The sequence below is a fragment of the Leopardus geoffroyi genome, chromosome D2, assembly GCF_018350155.1.
Source record: "Leopardus geoffroyi isolate Oge1 chromosome D2, O.geoffroyi_Oge1_pat1.0, whole genome shotgun sequence".
In the NCBI taxonomy this organism is placed as follows: domain Eukaryota; kingdom Metazoa; phylum Chordata; class Mammalia; order Carnivora; family Felidae; genus Leopardus; species Leopardus geoffroyi.
In genome coordinates, this window is record NC_059334.1 from 56,715,554 (window position 1) to 56,728,804 (window position 13,251).

The 13,251-nt window shown below is 52.9% G+C and overlaps 1 protein-coding gene across 1 annotated transcript in view; it reads right to left on the minus strand.

Moving 5' to 3' along the window:
- SLIT1 (slit guidance ligand 1) overlaps window positions 1-13,251 on the minus strand; it is a 174,302-nt gene that overhangs the window by 47,026 nt on the left and 114,025 nt on the right. Inside the window, exons 5-13 of the mRNA XM_045438409.1 lie at window positions 10,852-10,923; window positions 9,268-9,339; window positions 8,592-8,663; window positions 7,945-8,108; window positions 6,498-6,645; window positions 5,951-6,022; window positions 5,368-5,439; window positions 3,129-3,200; window positions 2,239-2,382 (exon numbers count right to left, since the gene is read on the minus strand). Of these exons, the coding sequence (XP_045294365.1) occupies window positions 2,239-2,382; window positions 3,129-3,200; window positions 5,368-5,439; window positions 5,951-6,022; window positions 6,498-6,645; window positions 7,945-8,108; window positions 8,592-8,663; window positions 9,268-9,339; window positions 10,852-10,923 (888 nt within the window). The remainder of the gene's footprint in view (window positions 1-2,238; window positions 2,383-3,128; window positions 3,201-5,367; window positions 5,440-5,950; window positions 6,023-6,497; window positions 6,646-7,944; window positions 8,109-8,591; window positions 8,664-9,267; window positions 9,340-10,851; window positions 10,924-13,251) is intronic.

Genomic DNA, 13,251 nt, shown 5'->3' on the forward strand with positions numbered 1-13,251 from the left:
CGCAATCCATTTGATTTGTTCGCTCTCTTTCCACCTTGAGCGGGTGACAGCCTCCTTGCATGAGACCCTCAGTCCCATTCCCCATCCTCAAGGCTTTCCTGTGTGGGGGTCCCCGACCTTGAAATCTCCTGAGTGCATTTCTCTCGGACATCCCGCCAGCTGCATAAAATAATCCACCTTGCCGATGTCTCCCTGTAACTTTGAATTTCACGTATTTGGCAAGATTTCCCCATAGTGTTCTATCCCCTTCTCCTTGGCTATAAGAAAATTAATTAGCAGGTGTGGGTGGCAGGCGGGCACATGGGCTTTAACAAGTTTGTCTTTGTGGCTAATGTCCCTGCTGGTGAGCGTGGTTCCCGGGGAGCAAGAGCTGTGCTTTTTCTTTGACCTCTGTCAGTGTATGCTGGTGCTCCGTGCACGTATTATCTGATGGAGACCACTGTCCAGCGGATAAACAATGGCAGGATGACAGTGACAACAAGGGCCATGGCAATAGTAACAAGGGCCATGGCGATAGTAACGGAAAATGTCCATTAAGCACGCAGCTCTGGACCCACAGAACGGCTCATCAAGTCACACTGCAGGTAAGGATTCCTTTTTCAAGCATAACCACAACAGCATTATCAAATGAAGAAGGAATGTTAGAAATCCAGTATCACCGTTTCAGGATCCCTAATGAACGAACGGGTCCAGGCACTGAAATGAGCGGCTGTGTTTATTACACAAAGAGAGCTGACCAGATATCATATGACTCCCAATGGAAGTACATAGTTCTGTGGAGTCATCCTGCCTAAAGAAGAAAAAAAAAATCCGAACCTGACCAAGCTCCTGGATAGAATTTTCTATCTGCAGGACACAGACAGGACAGAGGGGAATGTGAAGCTACATCACAGGGAATGTAATCTCCCGGCAACGTGCAGACCATGGGGAGCTCTATGGATGCAATAACACAATGCCTTCGACTAACATAGCACAAGGAACAAGGCCATGGAGAGGACACCTAGAGGCTAAAAACAACTTAGTGATACATCAGTCAGTATCAGCCAGTTGTACCATCTAGGCCTTATTTAGCTCCTGATTCAGACAAGTTATTTTAAAAACTGTATAATATGTATGAGACGCTTAATTTAAACACTAATTCGATATCTGATGATATCAAAGAAGTGTTAAATTTTTAGATATAATAACAGTGTTGTGGTTGCGTTTTCAAAGAATCTTTGCCTTTTATACATATGTATGAAGTCTGTATAGATGATGAGTGATGCTGGGGTTTACTTCCAGATAGTCTGGGAGGTAGGAAGAGGGGATATTATGAAACAAGACTGGCCACGAGTTAGAGCTGGGCGATGAATTCTAGGAGGCTCACTATTCTGCTTTGAATATGTTTATAATTTCCTTCAGTAAAAGATTAAAATAAATGCCTAGGGTTGTTCCTCTCTAATTTTTAATTTATAGCCATCATTGCTATTACCATATTTCATCTGGTTTAAGATATTATCAGTTGCAAGATGCTCTGTTATTTTATGTATTAGCAGAAAAGAACAAAATCCTGCCAATTAGGGGCACCTGGGTGGCTCAGTCGGTTAAGCATCTGACTTCAGCTCGGGTCATGATCTCACAGTTTATGAGTTCGAGCCCCGCATCAGGCTCTGTGCTAACAGCTCAGAGCCTGGAGCCTGCTTCGGATTCTGTGTCTCCTCCTCTCTCTGCCCCTCCCATACTCATGCTCTGTCTTTCTCTGTCTTTCAATAATGAATGAACGTTAAAAAAAAAATTCTGCCAATTAAATGACATGCCATTGATTGTAATATTCATCCCAGCTTAGAGCTGTTAATGTAGAAACAACGGATGTCTTAGAATTGATATTATTATTATTATTATTAATTACAGCCAGCATTTAAGGAGCATTTACAATGAATTAAGTTCTGTACAAACATCCCCTTTTATCTCATAACAACTCCTGAAGAAAATAGTATCCTCATTTTATGAATGAGTGAGCTGAAACCCAGAGAAGGTAAATTAAGTTGCCTAGAGTCACACAGCTAATAAGAGGCATAGCTGAGATTTGGACCCAGGACTATCCAATCCCAAATCTGTGCTCTTTCCTCTGTGAGAGGCCATCCTGGTGAGCAAAAGGCACAGGGCAAGACAGCTGCCTGTCCCTGGAGGGCTGTCGCCTCCCCCTAAGTCTTCCTGCAGGTACAGGGACCGAGGGGAGGAGGGCAAGAGGGCACTCACAGGGTCTGGATGGCCCGAAGGGAGGTGAAGGTGCCCTTGGCGAGACTCTGGATCTTGTTGTCATACAGGGAGAGGAGCGAGAGGTTCTGCAGATCCTGGAAGGCATCGGGCCGGACACAGTTGATCTTGTTGGCGTTCAAGAGCCTGTGGGCAGACCAGGGCCAGCTGGTGAGGGGAGAGGTGCGGATCCAGCTGCATCAACACGCCCTGGGCACCTCCCGGCACGAAGCATGCGTTGTCTCGGGGAGAAGAGCACAGGAGCAGGTGCAGGGGGTCTGGCCCTCTCATGTCCACTCCATACAGGAAGCCGAAGTCCGACTGCCCTCTCTAAGCGAGGGATCATCCTGTTCCACTGCTCCTCTCCCTTTCAAGCAACTGCTACAAGTGCTCATGGGGTTCTTGGGAAGCAGAGAGCACAGTGGTCAGGCCTCCTCCCAAAGGCATTTTGGGGGCTCCCCTCCTTTCCAGAGTCTGCCGGGTTTCCAAGTATCTGAGATGGAGCATTTAGGTTCCGTGCCTCTCAGATTCTGGGAGAGAACCCTTGCCTGAACTCTCATGGTTGAAGGAGGCTGAGCTGGGTCTGGATGTCCCCTTGCAGGAGTCAAGTCTGTCCCCAGCCATGCTGACCTCCTTGGGAACACAGGCTGCATCGCGGGAGCCTCTCAGCTCAGGCGTCCTGTGATCGGCTCTGAACCTGGCCCCCCTCCCTCTCTGGCCTTGCCAGAGTCCCAGAGTCCCCCATGGCACCCCTAGCTCTGCCATCATCCAAGCTCCTTGCCCCAACGAGTCCCACACCCCCAAAGAGGCTGACAAGGCTAGTCTGAGAAGCCAGAGGAATACTAGCCCCCTCCCTGGGCGCCACCCAAGGACACCTGCAGATGGGTCCTTACAGGAGCTGTAGGGTGTACAGGCCTCCAAACACACCCCGGGGGAGGTCTGTGATCTTGTTCCCATACAGGACCCTGGAGACAAAAGGCAGCAGAAAGAGAGAGTAAGAGGACAGCCCACCAGGAGGGACAGGGCTCTGCCAGTCACGCCCACACAACAGCACCACTGCTAAGCCATTCACAGGGCACAGCGTGGTGGTGTCAGTTTGTTGTAACAAGTTGCCAGCAGGTGGCAGTAAGGTATGTTCCTAAAGGGTTCCCCATTTGTCGTTTGCAAAAGGTACCCTATGGGCTAGAGGCAGCAGTGATCCCCCGCTACTGTAGGAGCAGCCCCCCAATAACCCGCTCTCTGCCTCACACATGGAACCCCCAGAAGCCTGCAAAGGGGCCCTCTGGGGAACTTCATGGGAAATTAACCCGGCCCTGGATCTAAAAGGTTCAAGGAGGAGAAAATCCTATGAGCAGGATAATTAACATATTTTCAGAGGATTATAGGAAAAAGAACAGGAAGGCCAGATGGCACGTGTGGAATGAGCTCTGACGTCAAGCAACAGAAAACACCCCAGAAAGAAAGAGATCAGTTTAGCCGAACTGAGATCTGGGCGGTGGGGCACGAGTGGGTGTCATACCTGAGTTCTCTGTGTTGAGCAGGAATTCTGGTGTATGATACAAAAAAAAAAGCAAAGGTTCAAAAAAGCCATGCAGGCAAGAATGGGTTGGGGCAGAGGATGAAGTACCAGCGGGGCTTGGGAACTTGCCCAATATCACAAGCAGCCCCCATAAGCCACCCCTGTAAACGATTCAGGCTGAGTAAAAACAGTATATGTGGTCTCTTCATACACGGCTTCAAGATCCTTCCTGAAGGAGGGCATGGCAGAAGCAAAGGCCCTATGGTGGGGTCCAGGTTGCCCCTCCCCCTGGGGGGGTGTTCAGTGTGGCTCAGGGGAAACAAATGGAATAATAGCTTGGATTTTACCCAGCCAGCACCAGGAAGCCTCTGAGACATGATCAGATTTGCATTTGGAAAGATCCCTCAATATGCTCGGTGGAGAACAGAGTGGAGGGGACAGGGGCTGAAGCAGGGAGACAAGGTCAGGGTCTGCCAAGATGGATGCTGTCAATGAGGTCCGTTAACACAACATCAGCACAAAAGTTCCCAGATGGTGGGGAGATGGCTTTGACCAGGTACCCACGAGCAACAGGAACCTACTTAAATGTTATTGCATTTTGGCAGGTCACCTCCAGATTCTGATCTCCTCAGCCAATGATAGAGACTCATCACCAGGCTGTCAGGTACAGCTGTGTAGGTTGTATACTGCACAACTTACAGGGTGCCATTCACAAACAGTCCCACCCACTAGCTCAGACTCTACTCCAAGAGAAGCACTCACAGAGAAGCACTGAGCTGGCAGCCTCATGCACTTCCTAAGGGGGAGTTCCATCCTATCTCACTTCTCAGGCCCCTAATCTATACAAGGCATGTGTCCATTGCTGCCAAGGACAAGCAGAAACACTAACTCTTAAGAGTAACAAAAGACCCCTACCAATGGGGAACTCGCCCAACTACAGTGCACTCTCTGTATAGACCTCCAACAGCAAGAGACTTGGTGAACTTGGGGTACAAGCAAGGGCACTGGGAAAAGGAGAGATGAAGTAACGTTTTTGAAGCTGCATGACATTTTGTAGATTGATGGACCCCACCCCCACCTTCACTCCCACCCCCATCCCTCCCCCCCCCACACACACACACAATAAACCCTCCAGGGAAGGAAAATGGACAGAAGTGGAGGAAAACGCTTTTTTCACATCACCCACCGCAACCTGGGATCAGAGCACATTTGGGAGGAAAGATACAAGGTGTGACAGTTGTCACAACTGGAGCTGGGAGTGGCTGCCCTTACATGTGAGCTGGGGAAGGTTTAGGAGCATAGAGTGCTGGGCCTCTGTGGGGGGGGAGGGGGCCAACAGGAAGCCTGGGCCAAGTCAGAAGACTGTAGCAAAGGATGCTGGGAAAATCCCCTTCATGGCAGAAAGAGCATCAGAGTTGCCAGGGGCAACAGCTCGGCCTGGCTTTTCCAGGCACTCAGCCCTGGATTCCCTCCACCCCTTCCCAGTTGCAGAGCGTCCACCAGAGAGGAAGGGGGAGCTGGGCACAGCATCCCCCTCCAGGGCCCATCAGAGTGGCCACAGCACAGGGGCGGGGGGGCTCCCTGGACCCTGGCAGACTTGCACTGCTACTCACAGCGAGTTCAGGGAGCGGAGGCCCTGGAAGGCATCGGGAGCGATCTCTGCAATCTGGTTGTTGCTCAGGTCTCTGCAAAGTGCGCAGGAGGGAAGATGGCTGAATCCCGCGGTGGCCACCAAGCCCTGCTCGGCCCCTCCTCCCAGATGCCATGGGAGGGCAGACATTTCTTTGACATTAGGAAAATGAGGGGCCAGTTCTCCTATCCACCTGAAATGCCCCGGCCCCTATTTCCCCGTGCCGTGAGAGAGTCATGCTCAGGCCAGGAAGTCCAGCCTTGGTCTCCTTTCTTGATAAAGCTTTACCCCGCATCCCAGTTTCCCCTACACCCCCTCTCACGTCCTAGTAGTGCCCCTGCTGAAATAGGAGGGTGACAGTCAGCTCTAGTCATGTGCCAGACTCAGGCTCAACACCCCATTTAGGCCTCATGACAACCCTATGACGAGGTCACAGCACTACCATCCACATGTCACAGATGACCTGGGCAGGTAGAGTCAAGACCTGCCCCGTGTCTGTGGCTGCCTGCTCCAGGCTTTTCCTCCTGCCCCAAGCTGACCCCCAGGAAGCAGCGCGAGGTACTCACATCCTCCGCAGTTTTCTGTAGGGAGAGAAGGCTCCGGGAGGGATGGACTTGATCCCATTGAGCTCCAGGCGGCTGCAGAGAGAGAACACAGAGGAAGCCCAGGGTCAGGTTACCCCAGTCCTGACTGTTGCCTGCTGGGATCACCTGCCCAAACAGGGCCCTTTGCCCCTGTTCCCATCCTCTGTCTGGAGTAGATGGGCTGGCACAAACAGGGGAAAGGTACGCTGCTGTATTTGAGCCCATTATCTCAGGCTTTGGTGGCTGCAAGGGGCCCATAAATCAGGCTAATACTAAGAAACCGACTGCAGTGGACTCAGCTGGGCTGGACAATGGACCACAGAGAATCACCCCTTCCCCAGCCTTCTAGAGCTGTCCAGCTTTGGGCAAAGGGCTCAGCCCAGCTGAGGCTAACTGTATCTCCTCCATTTGTACAGAGGGGCCTCAGGCAAGCCCTGCAGTAGAACCCTGCTCCCTCTCCTCCCTGGACCGCCAGAGCCGGGCCAGCCCGAGCACCTGTGCCCCAGCACCCTCCCTGCCCTGTACTCACATCTCTGTCATGCTCTCAGGCAGGTTGGCGGGGATGGCAGTGAGGCCTTTGCCACGACAGTCCACAATGCCATTGCTGCAGGTACACATGGCCGGGCAGGAGCCGGAGGACAGGGTGCAGGAAGGCACTCGGCCCGCTTCTCCTTGGCCTGAGGAAGCAGTGGGCTGTGATCTGGGGGTGTCCCATGTCAACACCTCCCACCCCAGATACAGCATTATTATACAGAGCACATGTGTTTTTCTGACTGAGGATGAACCAGAGGAGATCACCAGGGACTACCATGTGATTCTGTGGGTGCCTGGCACATGGCAGGTACTTGCTGGATGTTTGCTGAACTTGAATCTGGATCTAACTGCGCTGCATGAGAGTGTGATTCACACGCTAGGAAATCCTGGCCTAAATTCCGAAGCTCCAGGTTCTAGTCCACGTCACTCAACACTTTGAGTCTCCTCATTGGTCACCAGAGAATGACAAGGACTATGTCCATGGGGCACTCGCTCTGTGCCACATGCAACGATGTTAACACACATGGTAACTCATTTAATGCTACTGCTGAATCCATGAGGAGTGTGATGTTATCGTGGCCATTTTACAGGTGGGAAAACTGAGCCCTTGATAGTTATTAGTTTGTGGAAAATCACACAGCTGATAGGTGGGAAAATCAGGATAAAGCCTACCGACTGGTATAAACTTTCTAAACTGAAGTATGACATTTAAAGTGCACCATCTTAAGTGGAGATCCGGCTGAATTTCTATTTATGGATACACCCACAGAACCGTCCCCAGACATAGAACATTTCTGTCATCTAAGAAGGGTTCCCCATGCCCCTTGTCCAAGTTACCACTATTCTGAGACCTGTCTCTAAAGATCTGTTCTGCTTATTTGTGGACTTGACATAAATGAAATCAGAGAGCAGGTCCTTTTTGTGTCCGGCTTCTTTCGCTCAATATAAAATCTGTGAGATTTGCCCATGTCGTTGTGCGTATCCATGGTTTGTTCCTTGTCACTGCTGAGCAGTAATCTATTACATGGATATATCATAGTTAATCCATTCTCTTGCTGGTGGACATTTGGGTTGTCTCCAACTCTGGGCTATTATGAAAAGAAGCTGTCTTGAATATTCTTGGACATGATGTTTTTGTGATGGGTGAGAACAGGACATAAGGGATGGGGCAGGAGGGGGAGATGGGTGGGGGCAGGAAGTGATGGATGGGAATAGGAGATAATGGGTAAGGACCGGAGATGTGAGTGGTCCAGGCAGTGGTGGATAAGGACAGTAGGTGATGAGTAGAAAAAGGAAGTGATGAGCAAAGAGAGGTCATGGGTGGGCCAGATGTTAGTGCATGGTGACAGGAGGTAATGGGAGGGAATGAGATGTTGGGGGGAGGGAATGAGATGTGGGGGTAACGGGAGGCAGGTGATGGGCAGTCAAGGGCCTGCACCCACCTGAGCAGCTGAACTCACTCTTCTGGACCTCGGCTACATTGAGGCCACGCAGGCTGGCGGGGCCCGAGCACTGGGTGAAGAGCCCGATGGTTGGCCGCTGCCTCAGCCACTGGGAGAGCCAGGCCAGGTGGCAGTCACAGAAGAGGTGGTTGGAGTGCAGGCGGCTGCAGGGAGACAGGGCAGCTCACAACCCACCTCCCTGGGCCTCCAGCCCCCAGCCGAACAGCAGGAACACCGATGGGGATTACCTGCAGCGGGGCGGACACCTCCTTTGGCTGCTGCCCCTCCCCGCCCCCCCAGCTCTCTCAGGGGCAGCCGCTGGCTGCAGTGTGACCAGCCAACAATTCATCTCACTGAGCTCACACAGACCCACTGCCCAGAATCGCATACCTCATTCTCAAACACAAAAACAAAGCACTTGTTTTCTAAGTTGAAACCAAATATAAGACATTCGACATCCTTCCATTTTAGCTCACTTCCCTCCCAGCCTGGGATGGCTCTGACACTCCCAGCCTGGGATGACCACTGAGAATGCAGAGAAGGAGCTCTTTCTCCTGCCTGTGGAAGCCTTTGCCCTCTTCCCCACCACGCGGGGCCCCAGCCTGTGCTCGCCCGCCGGGCTCTAGGCTGCCCCTGAGCTGACTCACAAGGTCCGCAGCTTGGGCATGTGGTTGAAGCTGGACACGGGGATGGTGGTGATGTTGTTGTTGTTCAGGGTCCTGACCGGGGGAAAGCAGAGTCAGTCGGCATCTACGCAGCAGGAAGTTACGTGCGAAGGAGGGACAGGACTGCTCTCTAACAAGCACACAGACTCTCACACCCAGATCCACGGGCTGGACCCCGGAGGCCTCACCCGCCGAAGAGCTTGTGACACGGAGCCACCCTCAGGGATAGCCCAGAGTGGGCCAGAGGCTAACAGGCAGCAGCCACGGACTCCAGGGAGAGGGAAAAGCTGCCCACAGGCTTAAGCCAGTTTGAAACCCCCAGGGTGGGGTTTCATAGAGGGAGACAGGGAGTCATTCCTGCTTCATGTGTCAGAAAGTCCTGGAAGACACAGACACTTCCCTGGGCTCCATGCGAGCAGGGTAAGCCTGGGTCACCCGCCGCAGGTACGATGCTGTGAGCATGTGCCCCACCCCCATCCTGGGCGGCGGGTTCTAGGGCAGCAGAGAGCATGGCCTCTGCCCTGGGCCTAGCACTGCCTCCCGGGGTGTCCCGGGACACCTCCTGTGCTGCTCCTGGCCCAGCCCCAGCTGCCTGGGCCTCCGCTCCTGCGTTAGCAAGGCTCTGCGGCCTCTGCTGCCCTTCCCACGTTCTACTTACAGCACCTCCAGCCCCCGCAGAGCCCGGAAGGCCCCTTCCTCGATGCAGCTAATCTGGTTCTTGTCCAGCTGTCTGTGGAGCAAAGGAAAGTTGTACCGGAATGCATGTTGCCTAGAGCAGGGGTGTCTGTCCATGTGTTTTGATCAAACACTCATTAGTTAAACAAAAAAAACAAACAAAAAAAAAGAGGCCTGGCCCCACTCATTCAGTACACGTGCGTTCATCCAAATAGCAACTACAGTAAAACCTTGGATTGCGAGTAACTTGTTTTGCGAGTGTTCCGCAAGACGAGCAAACATTTCTGGTAAATTGTGATTTGGCAAACGAGCGATGTCTTGCGATACAAGCAGTACGTGACGGCTAACGCCATGTGATCACAGCTGACCGACAGTTCTTGAAATTCGCTCTGATGCCCAAGCGCTTTGGATTACAAGCATGTTTCCAGAATGCATTTGTCACAAACCCAGGTTTTACCGTACTAATAAAAGTTTCAATTCTTTCTGATTTAGTTAAAACAACACATCTACATAAAAGTTGCATTGTATTCCTTCACCTAAGTCGGCATAGGCTCTGGGGAGCAGGCGTCTGTGCCCCCACTGTGGAGACCACCTAGAGGGTGCTGGCAGCTAGAAAATGAGACAGCCTCTCCCTGGAGCAACGGCAGCCAGCGCTGGCAAACAGATTTCACCCTGCGTGCCAAGCGAGGCCGACTAGCCGTGGCCGCCTGGAATGCTGCCTTTGGAATAAACCGGAGCTATGACTTGGGTCCCCTGGGAAAGAATGCCATGCTCCGCTGTCTACTACAAACATGGGGTCAGGGAGCAAGACACAGGCCGGGCACCTGCCATCCCTGCTGCAGTCAGAGCTCAGGGAGGTGGGACGCCTAGACCAGAACAAATTTGAGTAGTAGGAATAAACCGTCACATTTATTTGTTTTTAAGATTTTCTTTTTTTTTTTTTTCAGTGTATTTATTTATTTTGTGAGAGAGTTCAAGCAGGGGAGGGGCAGAGAGAGGGGGAGAGAGACAGAATCCCAAGCAGGATCTGCACGGTCAGCAAAGAGCCCAGCGTGGGGCTTGAACCCACAAACCGTGAGATCATGACCTGAGCCGAAATCAAGAGTTGGACATTGAACCGACTGAGCCACCCAGGTGCCCCTAAACCATTACATTTAAATAGCACTTGACAGAGTGTATTTATTTCCATGTCTCGTTTAAACTTCAGAATAAGCCTGTGAGGTAAATGGGAGAAGTTAACTGACTTGCAACCACTTACACAATATGTACCTGGAAGAGAAGATTCAAACCCAGCTCTCTCAATCTGCTGAAGGGCAAGAGCATAGAGGCTGTGCCATTTAAATGGACCTCACCTAAGCACCCACAGTCCATGACACTCCCTTCTACCCAGTCCCCAAAGGCTGCCTGTTTCCTTCGACCCCAGATTGTTCCAGAAGACTGTCAGTCATCTCAGAGCCCACACCAGCTCCTTGTCTGCCTGGACCACAGGGCTAGGGGAGATGCACAGGATGCTGCAGGGGTGGCCCTCCAGCCCCTCCACCCTTGTCCCTCCCAGGCCTGGACTCACAAATTTTTGAGGTCTGTAGCTCCACGAAAAGCTTTCCTGGGGATGGCCTGGATGGTGTTCTCACTCAGGTCCCTGAGAAGATAAAGCCAGAGGGAGAAAAACACGATCAGAGGAGACTTCTCCAGAGTGCCCTTCTCCAGAGTGCCTGATGGGTCAGGGAGGTAAGGATGGCCAGAGAGTGCTCCAGCACCCAAGACAGTGCTCAGTAAGGCAAGTGTTTGTTGAATGAATGAATGAATGAATGAATGAATGACAGAGCTGGAGAGAAGCTCCCTGCCCTGGAAGGAGCTTTGCCCCCAATCGCCTCCCATCTCTGCAGAGAGGGGGTTGCAGCTGGAGAGACAAGCTTGGGGTGGCCGTGACCTACTCCTCTGCCAGATCCCAGGGAGGTCAGCTCAGCCCCCACGGCATCAGCCAGGGCTGTAAAGGAGCAAGCCAAGGAGGGCTTCTTAATAAGCCCACCGCCACCCTGGGGCCTGTGGTACGCACAACTCACTCTCTGTTTTGCTGAGGAGGAACAAGGCTCGGGAGGAAGGCACCACTGGTAACCCAGCCAGCATGTGGCAGATTCAGGTCACGAAATCCAGGCCAGGTCTGACTCCAGATCCTGTGCTCAGAGCCTGCCATCAGCAGAGCCGACTCTAAGAGCCTGAACCCACACCGGAGTCTGGCCCCTGAACCTGCTTCTCATGCTGGCGGGGGGCCACAGTGCTGTATCCCTGCCCTGCAGCTTGGATGGCAGAGGTCACCAAGGACTTTGCCGTTTCCCCATTATCAATGCCCTGATGTAGGGGAGGCGGACTTGCAGGGACTCTGCAAATCCCCGGCCTCTGCAAGTTCCCAGACCAGCTTCTGGACACTTCCTCCAGCTCTGCTGGCAAATAGGGCCTCTGGCACCTGTCCACCAGCCTCTCCCTTCCTCTCTCAGCATCCTTACCACAGACTTTTACAACATCCTTACTACTGCCTTTGCAGGGCAGTTTTTCCCTCACCACAGCAGTGGCATCAACAGCCACTGTGTTCCAAGCATGTCCCCCAGGCCAGCATAGCCTAATATGTCACATACAGGAACCCATTTGACCTTGCACTCACCACGGGGAAAATACTATCACCATCCCCCTTTTCCAAAAGATAAAAAGGAGGCTTTGAAAAATTCAAGGGAACACAGCTGGTGAGTGATGGCTCCAGAATCTGAGCCCAGGCAGGCAAGGTCCCTCTCAGAGCCACCCCTCACACAGCTGCCCTAGGAGCAGGCACTGGAAGTGGGGGAATGGATGTCCTCCCCTATTTTGCAGAGGAGGGGCCTGAGCTCCAAGAAGTGAAGCAATCTGCCCAAGGTTAAACCAGGATGGGGACCCAGGTGGTTTACAGGAGAGCCCTGCATCAGATGTGCCCTCAGGGTCCACAACATGGGATCCAATGCTAGACAGCTCCACAGACCCCCAGCTCCCTCTGGGCCAGCCCCACAGGGCTTTGACCATAGCCTTCCTTTCAGCCATTCACCCCACAGCCCTTATGGTTCACTGCCAGCCCCCCAGCACACAGTCCCTGGGCTATGAGGGCCACCACCACTCCATCTGGGTTTTCCTGCTGAGACAGTAAACAGAAGCGTGACAGTAGAATGCATGGGCCCTTCAGATCCCAGCTCCCTGGCTGTGTATCTGTCAGTCAGCCCCTTTCCTGCCTGAGTTGCAGTGTCCTTGTGTGCAAAGTGTGGATATGAGCCTGGCAAGGACTGTCCCCACCAACCCTGTCCCCCTGCATAGAGTGTGAGCTCCCTCCCCTCCAAACCCCAGCCTCTCCTGTCCCCCAGCCCCCTAACTGGCCCCAGGCATCTGTGCTCTGGAGGGGCTTCATTGCCATCAACACCTCCCATTCCCTGTTCTCTCTCCCCTTGAAGGAAGGCATCTCAAGCCTGTGGCACAGACACTTCTCTCCTCCAAAACTACATACAATCCCCCATCACAGCTTGTGCTCCGCTTCACCATAACTGGCTGTCTCCATCCCTCCATGCAGCAGTTGTTTCGCCCACATCCACCTGCCGGCAGGTGGCAGTGGGTCTGGGGTGACGCTTGGGCCCACCTTCCTCTCCTTCCCCCACCCCACGTGCCAGTCTTCCCTCTTCCCAGAGTCTTTGATCTCAGTTGTCAGTGTGCATCTCTGGCCCCCGTTTAGTCTGTCTGTGTTCCTGGAGACATTCTCTGTGCCCCACTGACTTAAGCTGCCCCAGAACCGCCCCTGGCCTCCCCATCCATGCTACCCGCCCCACTTTCCCCTTTCTCGGCAATTCCCACCGGCCCCTCCATCTTGAGAGGAGAGGGGAGCACTTCAGCCTTTACTCATCTGCCTAATCCTATTATCACCTCTTCCTTGCCTACATAGCTCTGTCCCCTGCCCAGT